This window comes from Sturnira hondurensis, unplaced genomic scaffold (genome assembly GCF_014824575.4).
Source record: "Sturnira hondurensis isolate 20B ecotype Veracruz unplaced genomic scaffold, ASM1482457v3 Scaffold0006713, whole genome shotgun sequence".
Classification (NCBI taxonomy): domain Eukaryota; kingdom Metazoa; phylum Chordata; class Mammalia; order Chiroptera; family Phyllostomidae; genus Sturnira; species Sturnira hondurensis.
Window position 1 is genome coordinate 4,537,385 of NW_028079344.1, and position 13,185 is coordinate 4,550,569.

The 13,185-nt window shown below is 43.0% G+C and overlaps 1 protein-coding gene across 9 annotated transcripts in view; it reads left to right on the plus strand.

The window, feature by feature from the left end:
• The window catches only part of PTPRM (protein tyrosine phosphatase receptor type M), an 827,815-nt gene that overhangs the window by 790,542 nt on the left and 24,088 nt on the right, over positions 1–13,185 (plus strand). For 6 of the 9 annotated variants that reach the window (XM_037050335.1, XM_037050340.1, XM_037050336.1 and 3 more), the window contains 5 exons: positions 2,596–2,712; positions 9,624–9,778; positions 10,036–10,171; positions 11,836–11,985; positions 12,680–12,853. In XM_037050335.1, the coding sequence (XP_036906230.1) occupies positions 2,596–2,712; positions 9,624–9,778; positions 10,036–10,171; positions 11,836–11,985; positions 12,680–12,853 (732 nt within the window). Of the gene's footprint in view, positions 1–2,595; positions 2,713–3,397; positions 3,449–9,623; positions 9,779–10,035; positions 10,172–11,835; positions 11,986–12,679; positions 12,854–13,185 lie in introns of all 9 variants that reach the window. The other 3 variants (XM_037050333.1, XM_037050337.1, XM_037050334.1) reach the window with 1 other exon arrangement.

Genomic DNA, 13,185 nt, shown 5'->3' on the forward strand with positions numbered 1-13,185 from the left:
TCTCCCTTCACCTGGCCAAGAGGGGAGGGACCCTTACTCTGCTGAAACCACGTGGCTGTCCCACCAATGGCTGCCATGTCTGGGTTTAAATCCCCACGCCAATCTTCCTCTGTACCCCTGTTTCCAATTCCTCCCATGATCAGTTACACCTGCCAGTATTTCTGTATTATTACAAGTTTACTGGGCTGCCAGTGTTAGTCTGGGCAGGTGTGGCCCCATGTCCTAGAGCCAATCATCTCCAAGCTCCCACACAGGTGCTGTAACTCAGGAGACCTGCCCCCTAGTTACGTCTTGGGGGGAAGTGACTCCCTTCTCCCTGGCTCAAAGCATGGCCACAGCTATTTAACATATCTATGAAACCAGTTCAACTTATAGATACATTAAATGACCATGCCAGAGGTTAGCTGCGAAACTGTTGCTATACAAAACAGCTCTCAATCGCCCTGCTCCATTTGTCCCTTCCCCATGGGGGGAGGGGGGCAGTGAGGACATCTTAATATTTCCTGGACACCCTGAGCTCTGGACCCCATCCCAAATCCTTTTTTGGGGCCCCCCTCTTGGCTGCACCCTGCTACATAGAAACAAGAGTAGTAAAAGATAAGGCTAAAATATTGTTTTTAAACAATAGTTGTGGAGAAATCAAAAATATCCTTACATGCTGGGCCAAATGTAATTTCTGTTTCATTTCAAGAGCAGTAGTTGGAAATAGAAGTGTATGCCACAAAACAGGTAAATGCCATTGGCATTGCCCCGTGGAAGGGTTTTCTGGTGCTCATGCGTAGAATGTACATGCAGAGCCTAAGCTAAGATTGTGGCAAAGGGAATGAAAAGTTGGAAAACATATTTGAGATATTTCAGAAATGTCTTACACTTGGCAATTGGTTAGGTTTTGGAGACAGAATCACTGATTTTGTGCTTGGGTAACTGGGAGCGACTTTCCTTGCAAATCCCCCCCGAGTGCCATGGATGAGAGTAATCATGACTGAGATATGATGGGATCTGCTTAGGGAGGAGAAGTGGCCATTTTCCCAGAGGAAAAAGGCCATGAGCAGTGGCCAGTTTCTCCGAGAAGAAAAGGGCCTAGAGCCCCCTTCTCCAGGGCCCTTTATTGGGTTCTAATACATAGGAATACATGGTGGCAAGGATCAAAGAGTAGATAACAATTCAAAGAAATCTGAAGGTTTAGTCCGAATCAGAGTCTGTCAGGAACAGAGTTTTAGGGTTTCCTGCTCGAACCCTTAACATATGAATGAAAGCACTCTTAGCAGAGCAGATTTCAGAGGCTTATCAGGAAGTCTTCGTGGTGCCAGATTTTTCCCCAGCACACACTTTAGCAAGGCAAGGAGCTGCACCTCTCCCCAACAGGTATTCAGGCTTAAGGGGATTACAGCCAGGAAGTACTTCTCCCAGAAAACATGGGGACTCTGGCTTTGTCAAAGCCAGGGGGCAAGAGTCCATTACTCTTTGTTGCAGCCCCCAGAGCCCTTCCATGAAGGCCTCCCAAGTGATCGAGTCTGGCTTGGGTTGCCTGCCCCCCCCCCCCGAAGCTTTGGGGGCAGGGAGAGGAAACTGAGGCAGCATTTGCTACCAGAGACAAGCTTTGTCTCCTGCGGCTGGCATTCCAGAGGTCATTCCTTGCCCTTAGCCACAAGGGGTCGAGATACAATTCCTAGAACCAGGCAGAGCAGTCTACAACAGGTAATGGGGGAATTATAGCACCATTAACACAGGGAATTAGGAGAGCAGTTGATGTGGAACAAAGAATTAGTAGGAGCTGCAAGGGCGATGCCCACAAAAGAAGCAAGAATCTAATTCAGCACTTGGAAAAATGGGGCCAGAGGTACAGAAGTTAATCATGGAGAAGTGGTGGCAGGAATTCAAAACAGACCAGCAGAGGCTAAGGGCAGAACCCTGGGACAGCTCCGCAGCCCTGCCCAGCCTCCTGCTGCTCTAAAAGGAAAAATTACTGGGAGGGGCCAAATCTATCAAATTTCTTCCACCTGAAAAATCCTTAGATTAGAGGTTCCCAGTAATATGGGAAGACTGTGTTCATCTTTTACCAAATTTTGTATATTGACTTTACTTAGATTAAAATGAATCTGTAACTCTAACTTGGGAAAACCACAGAGCTCCTTCCTTTTTCAGGAAAAAAAATCTAATCTTACTGTTGGTTTTGATTTCCTGCTCACTCCTCAAAAATGTTCAATCGATTCCTGAAACGAGGAGAAACTTAAAATTCTAAGAAGCTACAATATTGCAAGCTACCTTTCATAGTTTATTTTTCCAGGCCATTCCCTGAGTAGAGATAAACAGGAAATGAATGGTTACTGTAACTGGGATATTTGCAGTATAAATACAACTTGTTAACTTTAGACCATTTTCCTAGGCTTTACTCCTCCTATAACTCAAATTTTGTTTTTTTTCTGGGGAGAAAAGAAAAGCATACATGATCTAAAAAAATAAACTTGCTCTGTAGTATACAGCTTAAATTCTGTTTTTGTGTGCAAATTTTGTCATATGAATCATACTGTGACCCATCATCTGGGGAACTAAAAAAACACCCTAAACCTTTTATTTCCTTTGTGTTTTCTAAAGGTCAAATGCTGCAAGTACTGGCCAGACGACACAGAGATATATAAAGACATTAAAGTTACCCTAATAGAAACAGAACTACTGGCAGAATATGTGATAAGAACATTTGCTGTTGAAAAGGTAAGTTTTCACACTACATACTTTGAAAAGCCATGGTCAGACAGTGGTACTAGCCTCATTAACTCATGAGGATAAGTTGTACATGGTCACACCTGAATGCAGGTAGGCTCTATCAGTAATTTCTCAAGATTGCATCCCGCTCTCTGATGCTATAACAGCGCAGTTTCATCTTTGAAGCAAATCATTCCCATTTCATAAGGGTCTATATTTTGCAACTAAACCAAAAGATAATGCCTATCTATTTCCTTTTTCTTTTTAACCTGGTTGGTATTGTTCAGCCGTCTCTCTCTCTTCCTCCACAGTTTGATAAATGTCTTCATGTTGTATGTGCATATGGGTTTCCCAGGAGTGAGTTAGTATCAGTATTGAGACTGAGGCCCTAACTCCTCCTGGAATCCCTCTACTTCTAAGGCTTTTCAGGCCTCTGGCTTCATATGAACGGGTGGATTTTCCAGGTAGCAGTGACTTAATTTGGAAACGTAAGATACTCTTGCATGAACCAGCACCTTCATTCATACTCACTCCCATGCTGGTTTCAGCCTTATGTACTTGCTGGTGTTGGGTCGTGAATGCTGTGCTTTGGCTCTCCTCTGCCTCATCCCACGTGCATGGATGGGGCTTCTCTGGGAAGCACTGTAGGGCATAACAGGGAATTTCCTTATTCCCCCTCTTTCTGCTGACATAGGGAGGGGCCGGAAGTGAAGCAAACTGCAGTCCATCCAGAGAAGTGTCACAGGTAGGCTGTGGGGAAAGTGGAGGTGATGTGGCTGAGAAACTCTGCCTTCCGGTCCTCATCCTGCCACATTACTTTGGGGGACACATTATTTTGTGTCTGAGGTCCACAGACTTTTCTATCAAGAGCTGATTCTCCACACCTGGGCCAGCACTGTTACACTTGACATAGCAATTTTGTTGCAAATTTGTTCAATGAAAGCTTGTGCTCATTTAATAGTAGCAGGTTCCCTTGAGAACTTGGGTTTTGGGGGACAGCTGGGCAGTTGGTTCTTTGCCACCTTCTGTACCCTATATTCGCACAGCATCGAAGTGCACTTTTTGGATAAGCAAGGCCAGTTTAAGTAATCAAGGAAATTGTATCTACTTATTGGCTAATTTACCCTTATGTTTTGAACTACCTGTCTTGGGCTTCATATCCCTATTTGTCACAGAATCACAAGGCTGAGAAGACTTTATTTTAATCTCTTTCTCATACTATTTTTTTCTTAGCCTGTCACTTTTAATAAGCAGGCAGGAGGCATGGGAACTTCAAAGAATGTGGAGTTCTACTTGCCTCAATTCTTCAAGTCCTGAACCTCACACTTTGATGTCGGGTTTTTTCCTTTTTAGGCAGGATTGGGGCAGGGGGAAAGATGGAGGATTTCTGTATGGCTGTTGGCAAGAGCACTTATGAATAACTGCATTAAAACAGAGAGCTATAACAGACCCTCGATATTTTTTCTTTTTACAAAAATCATCTGAAGCCATCACTTAAACATGGAGTTCTTTGAACAGTAGGCAGCTGTTTTCTAATGGGATGAAAATGCATCTCTGATGCACACAGAAGGGTCTGTTTGTTTCCTTGGGGTTTTTTAAACTTCTTTTTGTACTCTCCTACATTGCCAGTTGCACAGAGATGTTTTAGAAACACCCAGTTATTTTAGTCATCAGACTAACAATGAAGAGGTGGTGACGGGAAGGACAAGGAGCTTATTCTGGCGTTTGAGAAAATCAGAATGACAAGTTTGTGATTTTCTAACTGGGCAATTGGAATCTTTAAGGAAAACAAATCATTAGCACTTCCATGGAGCCCGTCTTATAAATTCAAAACTTTCTCATTAGAAGGGGGCGGAAATAGTGGAACATAAACTTTAAGAGTTCTGCAATGGACTGTTTTGACAGTATGTTGCATCAAGGGACCTAAGGTGAAAAATGTATTTGGGCTCCACTCTGCTAAACAAGCAGATATGTTGCAATTTGAAACTGACAAAGTCCTGTTTCGCGTTAAATTCTCATCCTTCCTTTCCCACGTTGCTGATGACGCAAAGTTCACCAGATATTGAATAAGGTATAGTGTCCATTGTGTCAGGGGGAGATACCTCAAAAGTCTCCATGCATCTAGGCCACCTGGTGAATCTGTTGTCCCTTCTGTCCTGGCAGAGAGGAAGTTTGCCAATGGCTATTGAATTCTGCCTAGGAGGTGTCTGGGGCTCAGAGAAGGCAGTGGGAATAGGAACCTGCTGTCTCAGAGACAATGCGTGCACTTAACGATTCATTCTTTCTGCAGATTGAATGAATATTCAATCTAGGCACTATTGCATGCCTTCAATTCTTCTTTCCAATTAAATTACATGGGAAGATGAAGTGAATATAACTTTTTATATTGCATTAATACTTATTATAATGAAAAATAAAAAATAATGATACCAAATTGGGAAGTATTTGTGCTATGATCACAAATCACAGAAGCAATTTCCTTGCTAATCTTGAACATGTAAGAGGGTGAAGGTTATTTAGGGAAAAGGTTTTCCGTATCCCAGAAACTGACTTAACTTGCTCAGAAAATGAGTCTTAAAGAGATTGATTGGGGACCCATCTCATAATGGATGGAGTTTGGGACTTGAGGATGCTGGAGCTGAAATCTAGCAAAGCTAGAACAGGAAGTTCTCAAAAAATAAAAACAAACAGTATATGTGAGGGCAGGGAAATGCCCACTGGTGGTCTTTGGAATAAAGATGCATTTATAGGCTTCCCCGTCCTGTGGGACCACCACTGGCCCAGTGATCAGACATAAAACCAGGGGAGCTTTCTAGGGATTAGGAGGGTGACCCAGTTCAACCCTTTGTCTTCTGATGGAGACTTTGGGATTAACAATTGTGGCCATTGTTACTGAACCTAAAACAAAAACAAACTAAGCAAACAACTAGAACAGGAACAGAATCACAGAAGTGGAGATCACATGGAGGGTTATCAGCAGGGAGCAGGAGAGGGGACAATGGGGAAAAAGGCACAGGAAATAAGAAGCATTATTGGTAGGTACAAAATAGACAGGGGGAGGCTAAGCACAGTATAGGAAATGGAGAAGCCAAAGAACTTAAAAGTATGAACCATGGATATGAACTAAGGTGGGGGATGCTGGAGGGAGAAGGGATGCAGGGTAGAAGGGGAGAAAGGGGAGAAAAATGGGACAACTGTAATAGCATAATCAATAAAATATACTTAAAGAAATATGGGTTCCTAACCACCTTGTAATGTTACCCAGGGGTCGCAGAACATATTTAGCAGATAACAGTTTGATTTTCATTTGTGACTACCTGATGGCTTAATTCCTTAATGCTTAAACTCTATTAAAGAATAACATGGGTTTTGCCCTGGCAGGTGTGGCTTAGTTGTCTGGGCATCATCCCTCACACAGAATATAAAAGGCAACTGATCGATGTTCCCCTCTCCCATAATGTTTCTCTTCCTCTCTTTCTCCCTCCCTTCCCCTCTCTCTGAAACTAATGGGCGTGTCCTCTGGTGAGGATTTAAAAAGAAAGAAGTGCGTGATTTGCAAAGAGTAATAAAGCTTCCACACTTGTGGTTTATTAAACTAAGATGTATTAATACACATAGCAATCAAGCCTTATCTTAAAATCTATAACTGTTGGCCTCTTCTATTCTTTCAAAGCACATTAAATTCTGAATTTCTTCTTTGCTCACTAAGTATGTTTAAACACTGACTGATAGTGAAGGTGATAAGGTTAGTGGATACTTAATGTTAAAATAACTAAAACCAAACTCAGGCCCTAACACAGAAATCATGTTCAGTGAACAGTCATCAAATGAGAGAAGAAAGAAAATTTAATTTGGTCTCAAATTTACATCTAGCCTTGATTCTAGAAGTAATTTTTGTTTTCAAAACAGACTTTGACTTTAAGACTCAGTCTTATTAGATAGGCTCATAGCTAGAAAAAAATAATGGACATAAATCAACTTCATTACTCTAAAAAAGCATAAATTTTTAAAAAACAAAACCTAAGTGTTTTTTCCTTCTGCCTTCCCTTCACTTCAGTGGCAGACAACTCTCCCACTTCAACTTACTGGTCCAACATAGAATTCCAGCCAAATATGATTTCCATGGTATCTACCGTGTTTTTCAGACCATAAGACACACCTAGGTTTTACAGGAGAAAAATAGGAAAAAAAATTCTGAAGCAAAAAATGTGGTCAAATATTTAACAACATAATAGTTCACCAATGTAAATGTAAACAGAACTCAACAGCAGCATTAACGACCATTATTCCTCCCAAAACTGGGGGAGGTGGTGGGTCTTGTAGTCCAAAAAATGTGGTACATTTGCCCACATGTTTGCTTCCCACAAGCCAGCTGCAACAACCTGGTGAGGGCAGGAGGCCCTGTCTGACTGTCTCTGAGGCCCTAGTGCCCGACATCTTGCTTGAAGGAAGCATCACACCCACTCAGATGGTCGGTGAATAGATTAAATGTTTACCTGATTTTAAAAAAGAAATCTATTTTTAATTTTTTGAGGTGACTCCATACTGCTTTCCACAGTGGCTGCATCAATCTGTGTTCCCACCAACAGTGCCGAAGGGTTCCCCCTGTTTGTTGACTTATTGATGGTAGCTATTCCAACAGGTGTGAGATGGTATCATACTATGGTTTTCATTTGCATCTCTCTGATGATCAGTGACATTGTGCATCTTTTCATACGTCTCTGGCCATCCCATGTCCTCTTTGGAGAAGTGTCTATTTAGGTTCTTTGCCCATTTTAATTGTATTTTTGGTATTGAGTTATAAGTTCTTTATACATTTTGGGTATTAACACCTTATCACAGGGGTCCCCGACTCCAGGCCGAGGACTGGCACTGTTCCGTGGTCTGTTAGGAACAAGGCTGCACAGCAGGAAGTGGGCACTGGGCAAGCAAAGGAAGCTTCACTCACGTCACCGCCGGAGCTCCACGCTCCTGTCTCCAGCACCCCTCTGCCCCCCAACCCCAATTCAAGGAAAAACTGTCTTCCATGTAACCGGCCCCTTGTGCCAAAAAGGTTGGGGACCACTGCCTTACCAGATGTATCATTGGCCAATACGTTCTTTCATTCAGTGGGTTCTTTCTTCATTTTGTTGGTAGTTTCCTTTGCTATACAAAACCTTTTCAGTTTGACATAGTCCTGCCTGTTTCCTTTTCTTTTTATTTCCCTTGCCTGAGAAGAAATATCAGAAAAAATATTGCTTGGACAAGCAGTGTCCAAGATTTTACTGCTTATGTTTTCTTCTAGAATTTTTATGATTTTGAGTCTAACACTTCAGTCTTTAATCCATCTTAAATTTATTCTTGTATGTGATAAGAAGGTGGTCTAGTTTTATTTTTCTTCACGTATCTGTCCAACTTTCCCAACACCATTTATTGAATAAACTATCTTCAGCTCACTGTATGTTTTTGCCTCCTCCATCAAATATTAATTGACCATAGAGACTTGGGTTTATTTCTGGGCTCTCTATTCTGTTCCATTGATCTGTATGTCTGTTTTTATGCCAGTACCATGCTATTTTGATTACTTTGGCCTTGTAGTACAGTTTGGTATCAGGTATTGTGATCCTTCCAATTTTGTTCTTCTTTCTCAAAATTGTTGTGGCTATTCAGGGTCTTTTGTGGTTCCATACAAATTTTGTGGTTCCATATAAATTTCAATGTATGAAATACACCATTGGTGTATTTCACCAATTTGATAGAAATTGTACTGAATCTATAGATTGCTTTGGGTAGTATGGACATTTTAATAATTCCACTTCTTAGAATTTATCTGAAGAAATCTGAAACACTTATTTGAAAGACTATATGCACCCCTATGTTCATTGCAGCATTATTTACGATAGCCAAGATCTGGAAGCAGCCCAAGTGTCCGTCAGTAGATGCATAGGTAAAACAGCTGTGGTACATTTATACAATGGACTACTACTCAGCACTAAAAAAGAAGAAAATTTTACCCTGTGTGACAACATGGATGGACCTGGAGAGCATTATGCTCAGTGAAATAAGCAAGTCTGAGAAAGACAAATACCATATGATTTTACTCACATGCAGAATCTAATGAACAAACTGAACTAACAAGCAAAGACAGATTCACAGATACAGAGCAGGCTGCCAGCTCTGGGGAGTGGATGTGGGGGGTGGAGGGGTAGAGCAAAAAAAACAGAAACAACTCATGGACACGGACAACAGTGTGGTGGTTGTGGGGAAGAAAGAGTGGGGGACATGGAGGAGCATAAATGTTTATAGAAAAAATACAATTAAAAAGAACTGGTAAAAAATAAAATAAAAATAAATGAAAAGAGAACTCTGACAAAATGAGTTGCAAATGAAAATTAGTTCTCTGACATATGCAGTTGGAAAGTAGCCCTCATCCATTCTTCTAGTGGCATCTCTGTGTGCCCAGTGTGCGCCGCTCACGGGGCCCAGGATGAAGGCAGCAGGCTGTGGAAGGGAGGGGACAAGGGTCTTGAGTTTTATTGGCTGATCTGTTGAGCATATAGATACCATTTAAGTCCTCAGGTCCCTGGTCTGTGCCTCCTTCTCTGTGAGCTCACACCTCACTCAGTAGGATCAAAGTGATACATAAACTGTTAACCGAATGTACTTTTTATAAAGGAATTTCAAAGAATCAAAGAGATCCATGCATTGGCTGGAATTATGCTTGTCAATTAGCATTTCCCCAAACATCACCTCCCCTTTCACCCCATAAATATCTTCCTGCCTGCTATAAAGCTTTCAAAGTGTGTGTGAAATCTAAGAATGACCTTGTTCCCAGCAACTCGTAGGCTTACTGACTGCTGAGGGGACTTGATGCTCTCCCGGTTGCTCATTATGTATTTTCCTTTGTTCTCTTCCTGCACTGCGCTGACTGATAATGGCAGAGGGGCGTTCATGAAATCCGAGAGATCAGACAGTTCCACTTCACTGGCTGGCCGGATCATGGGGTCCCTTACCATGCCACAGGACTGCTGGGATTCGTCCGGCAGGTCAAATCCAAGAGCCCGCCCAACGCAGGCCCACTGGTGGTGCACTGCAGGTGGGTAGCTCACCTGGGGCCTCTGGAAGGAAGCACAATGGGCAGTGGGTGTAGGTCTCCTGTGGGTGGTGAAAATGCTTTGGAATCCAATAGAGGTGATAGTTGCACAACACTGTGAATGTGTGAAATGCCACTGAATTGTACACTTGAAATGGTTCATTTTATGTGGTGTGGTTTCACCATCATAAGATTTTTTTTTTAAAGCAGTGGCAGTAGGGTCCTTTTCCCTCCTCTAACAGACATCTCTCTCCATTTAGTGCTGGTGCCGGGAGGACTGGCTGCTTCATCGTTATTGACATCATGTTGGACATGGCGGAACGGGAAGGGGTGGTGGACATCTACAACTGTGTCAGGGAGCTGCGATCTCGGAGAGTGAACATGGTGCAGACAGAGGTACTGTGCTCCCCGTCAGCCCCCGTCAGTTCTTGGACTGGTGCCCGAGGCTTCTGCATCGCCCCGACCCAGAGCCAAGGGGGAAAGGAACACCAGCGGTTCCCTCTCCAAAACTGCCTAGAAGAAGTAATACTCCTGGCAGCCTCTCTTTCCTTCCTCGCTTCTTTTTGTTTTTATTTTTTGTTTTTTTTTCCTAAACAAACACAAAGGCCATGAGTCTCCCAGGTGATAGAATCTGCAGCCATGAGCCTAAATTTGCTATGTTACTGTGTCAAGGAGCCCAGTGGAGTCTCTGTATTTAGGCTTCGAGTGTCCAATGCCCTTTCTTTTTATTACGTCTTTAAACTAGTGGGTAACCAGAGCAAGACGACTCCTGAGAATAGCCAGGCATTTGCCAAGTGGCCGAAGGGTAATCTCCATACAGTTTGTTTTTCTCCTGGTCCCTGGAAGTTCTGCTCAGTGGCCGGTGTCATGGGAACTCGCCCATTTTGTAGAAGTGCTCTGTGCCAGCTAGTATAATACTTCCATCAACTAGAATTCAAGGTGTATCAGGAATTTAAGTTTTTGAGGAAAAGTATTACATCCTGCTCCTAGGAGATTCATATTTTTACAAATGTTTAATTGTTTTAAGTATGATTCATGAAGTAAAAGAAGAGCAGAAATAAGCCATTGCATTTTTATTATTCATACAGTTCACATAAGCCACTGAGAAACCTAATTTTTTTAAGCCAACATAAAGAAAAACAGTAGAAACTATAAATGCTGTGTTCATGGGGGGGGTGCTTTAGAATAGGGATTCTTTATTTTAAGTATAATAATGATATTGATGTATTTTAATATACTTTGCAGTTTATCAAGCATTGCCTCATTCACTTTCTCACTTGCTCCTCTTCTTTGAGGTTATATTTCATAGCAGTGGGCTGTTTTGAGAAGAGTCCTGATTATTTATAGAAATTAAGGTAAAAAGTAATGAGGCTCTTTCATATCTCACATAATTAAAAGTTAATAATACCTACGGTAAAACTTCAGTAATTAATTTTAGGGAAAGTCAGTGCCATTTCCAAATCAGAGGACCCACTTTCAAACTGTGGGCTTACTGTGTATACAAATGAGAGCTCTTCTCTGGACATGTAAGGACTTTCATAATTATCACATTAATTAATGTTTCAAAATAAGTAGTTCTAAGTGCTCAGAACTGTTTGTTCAATGATGTCAAGTTTGCCTGGACCTTTGCATTATTAATTTGGTTGGTCAATTTTCTTATTATTATAGATAGATGAGATTCTGCTCATTTCCTCATCTGAAATATTGAGTTTCAAACTCATGGGACCAGAATTACAAAAGCATTTTGGCCACAGTTACTCTAGCATTACTGTGCTTGCTCTAGTGTCTGTCAGTGTCTGATCAGTTTTAACCAGTCCATACAACGCTCATGCGTGGTGCCCTTCTGTCTCTTCCTCCACTAAGTTGTCACACGTGCCCGTTCAGCAGCTGGCTGTGCCTTGTGCGGAGCACCTCCTCCGAGCAGCCAGGCCCTCACACTTGACTTCTCTCCGTCGGAACGCTGCTCCATCTCCTTAACCAGGAGGGGCTGTCTCCCCTCCTCTGGATCTCTCCGTTGCCTTGGCTTCCCCATGACCACCTTGTCCCATCTGCATCCCCAGGAACAATACGTGTTTATCCATGACGCCATCCTAGAAGCCTGTCTTTGTGGAGACACCTCCATCCCTGCCTCCCAAGTTAGGTCTCTGTATTATGACATGAACAAACTGGATCCACAGACAAATTCAAGCCAGATTAAAGAGGAATTTCGGGTAAGTTATGCTAGCAGGAGAGGTGAGTGCCTGTGACTTTGCTCCTCAAGAAATGTATCTAAGTCAGACCTTAAACCATTGAGGCAATGCAGGGTTTCTCAACCTCAGCAATACTGATATTTGGGGCTCGGTAATTCTTTGCTGTGGGAACTGTCCCTTAGGAGGTCTCACAGCATCCCTGGCCTCTACCAACTGGGCACCAGAAGACCCCCACCACGTCAGTTGCTACCACCAAAAACGTGTGTGGGTGTTGCCAGTACCCCACGGGGTCAGTTGCCCAGTTGGGAACCACTGCTCTGGCAACACCATTTCCCCACTTTAAAAGCAGACACCAGGCAGTCCCACAATGCCAGGCGGGTGCAGCCAAAACAAGCAAGATACACTCAGAGCACTTGCTTGGAAAGAGTTCCTATACTCACATTCTGTCTAAATGTACCCGGCCCTTGACCAAACCCTACCCAGCCTCCTTCTCCCGAGTGCCTGGGGGGTCTAGCCCTAGTGGGCACTGTCTGTAGACAAAATCCAAAAAGAGAAGAGGGAAATTAATATGTCTCTGTGTGAGTGGGGCTACGGGGAAGTTGGGCGAGGGGACCATTTTCTACTCAGGCTGTGAGAAACTTGGATGTGAAGCCTGAATTAAGACAACACACTACCCAGCATTCCCTTCCCCGTGTGCCTTTGCTCCCTCACGTAGACCCTGAACATGGTAACGCCAACGCTGCGTGTGGAAGACTGTAGCATTGCCCTCCTGCCCCGCAACCATGAGAAAAACCGCTGCATGGACGTCCTGCCCCCAGACCGCTGCCTGCCTTTTCTCATCACCATCGACGGGGAGAGCAGCAACTACATCAATGCTGCCCTCATGGACGTAAGCCCACTGACCTTCCCTCGGAAGAAAACGGGGAGATCCTTCTCAAGGGGGAACAGCTGGGGAGATGACCAAATGTGGCCTGGGTCTTCGTCGACTCATCTGCCCTTAGTTTGGGGTTGTGGTTTTTTTTAAGACAGAAACTATTTTTTCAACAAAATGTGTTTCTTATTCCACATGTGTTTTTGTGCCAGCACCAACATTCTTGGTCTCTTGGAAACCACCAGTCCCAAAGTATTGAAAAATGAAACATGTTCCATTTACTCTCTGAACATTTAAATTTTTAACCTGCTGGCCAGAGAGCAAGAGACAGCCATTAGGTCACTAAGGCA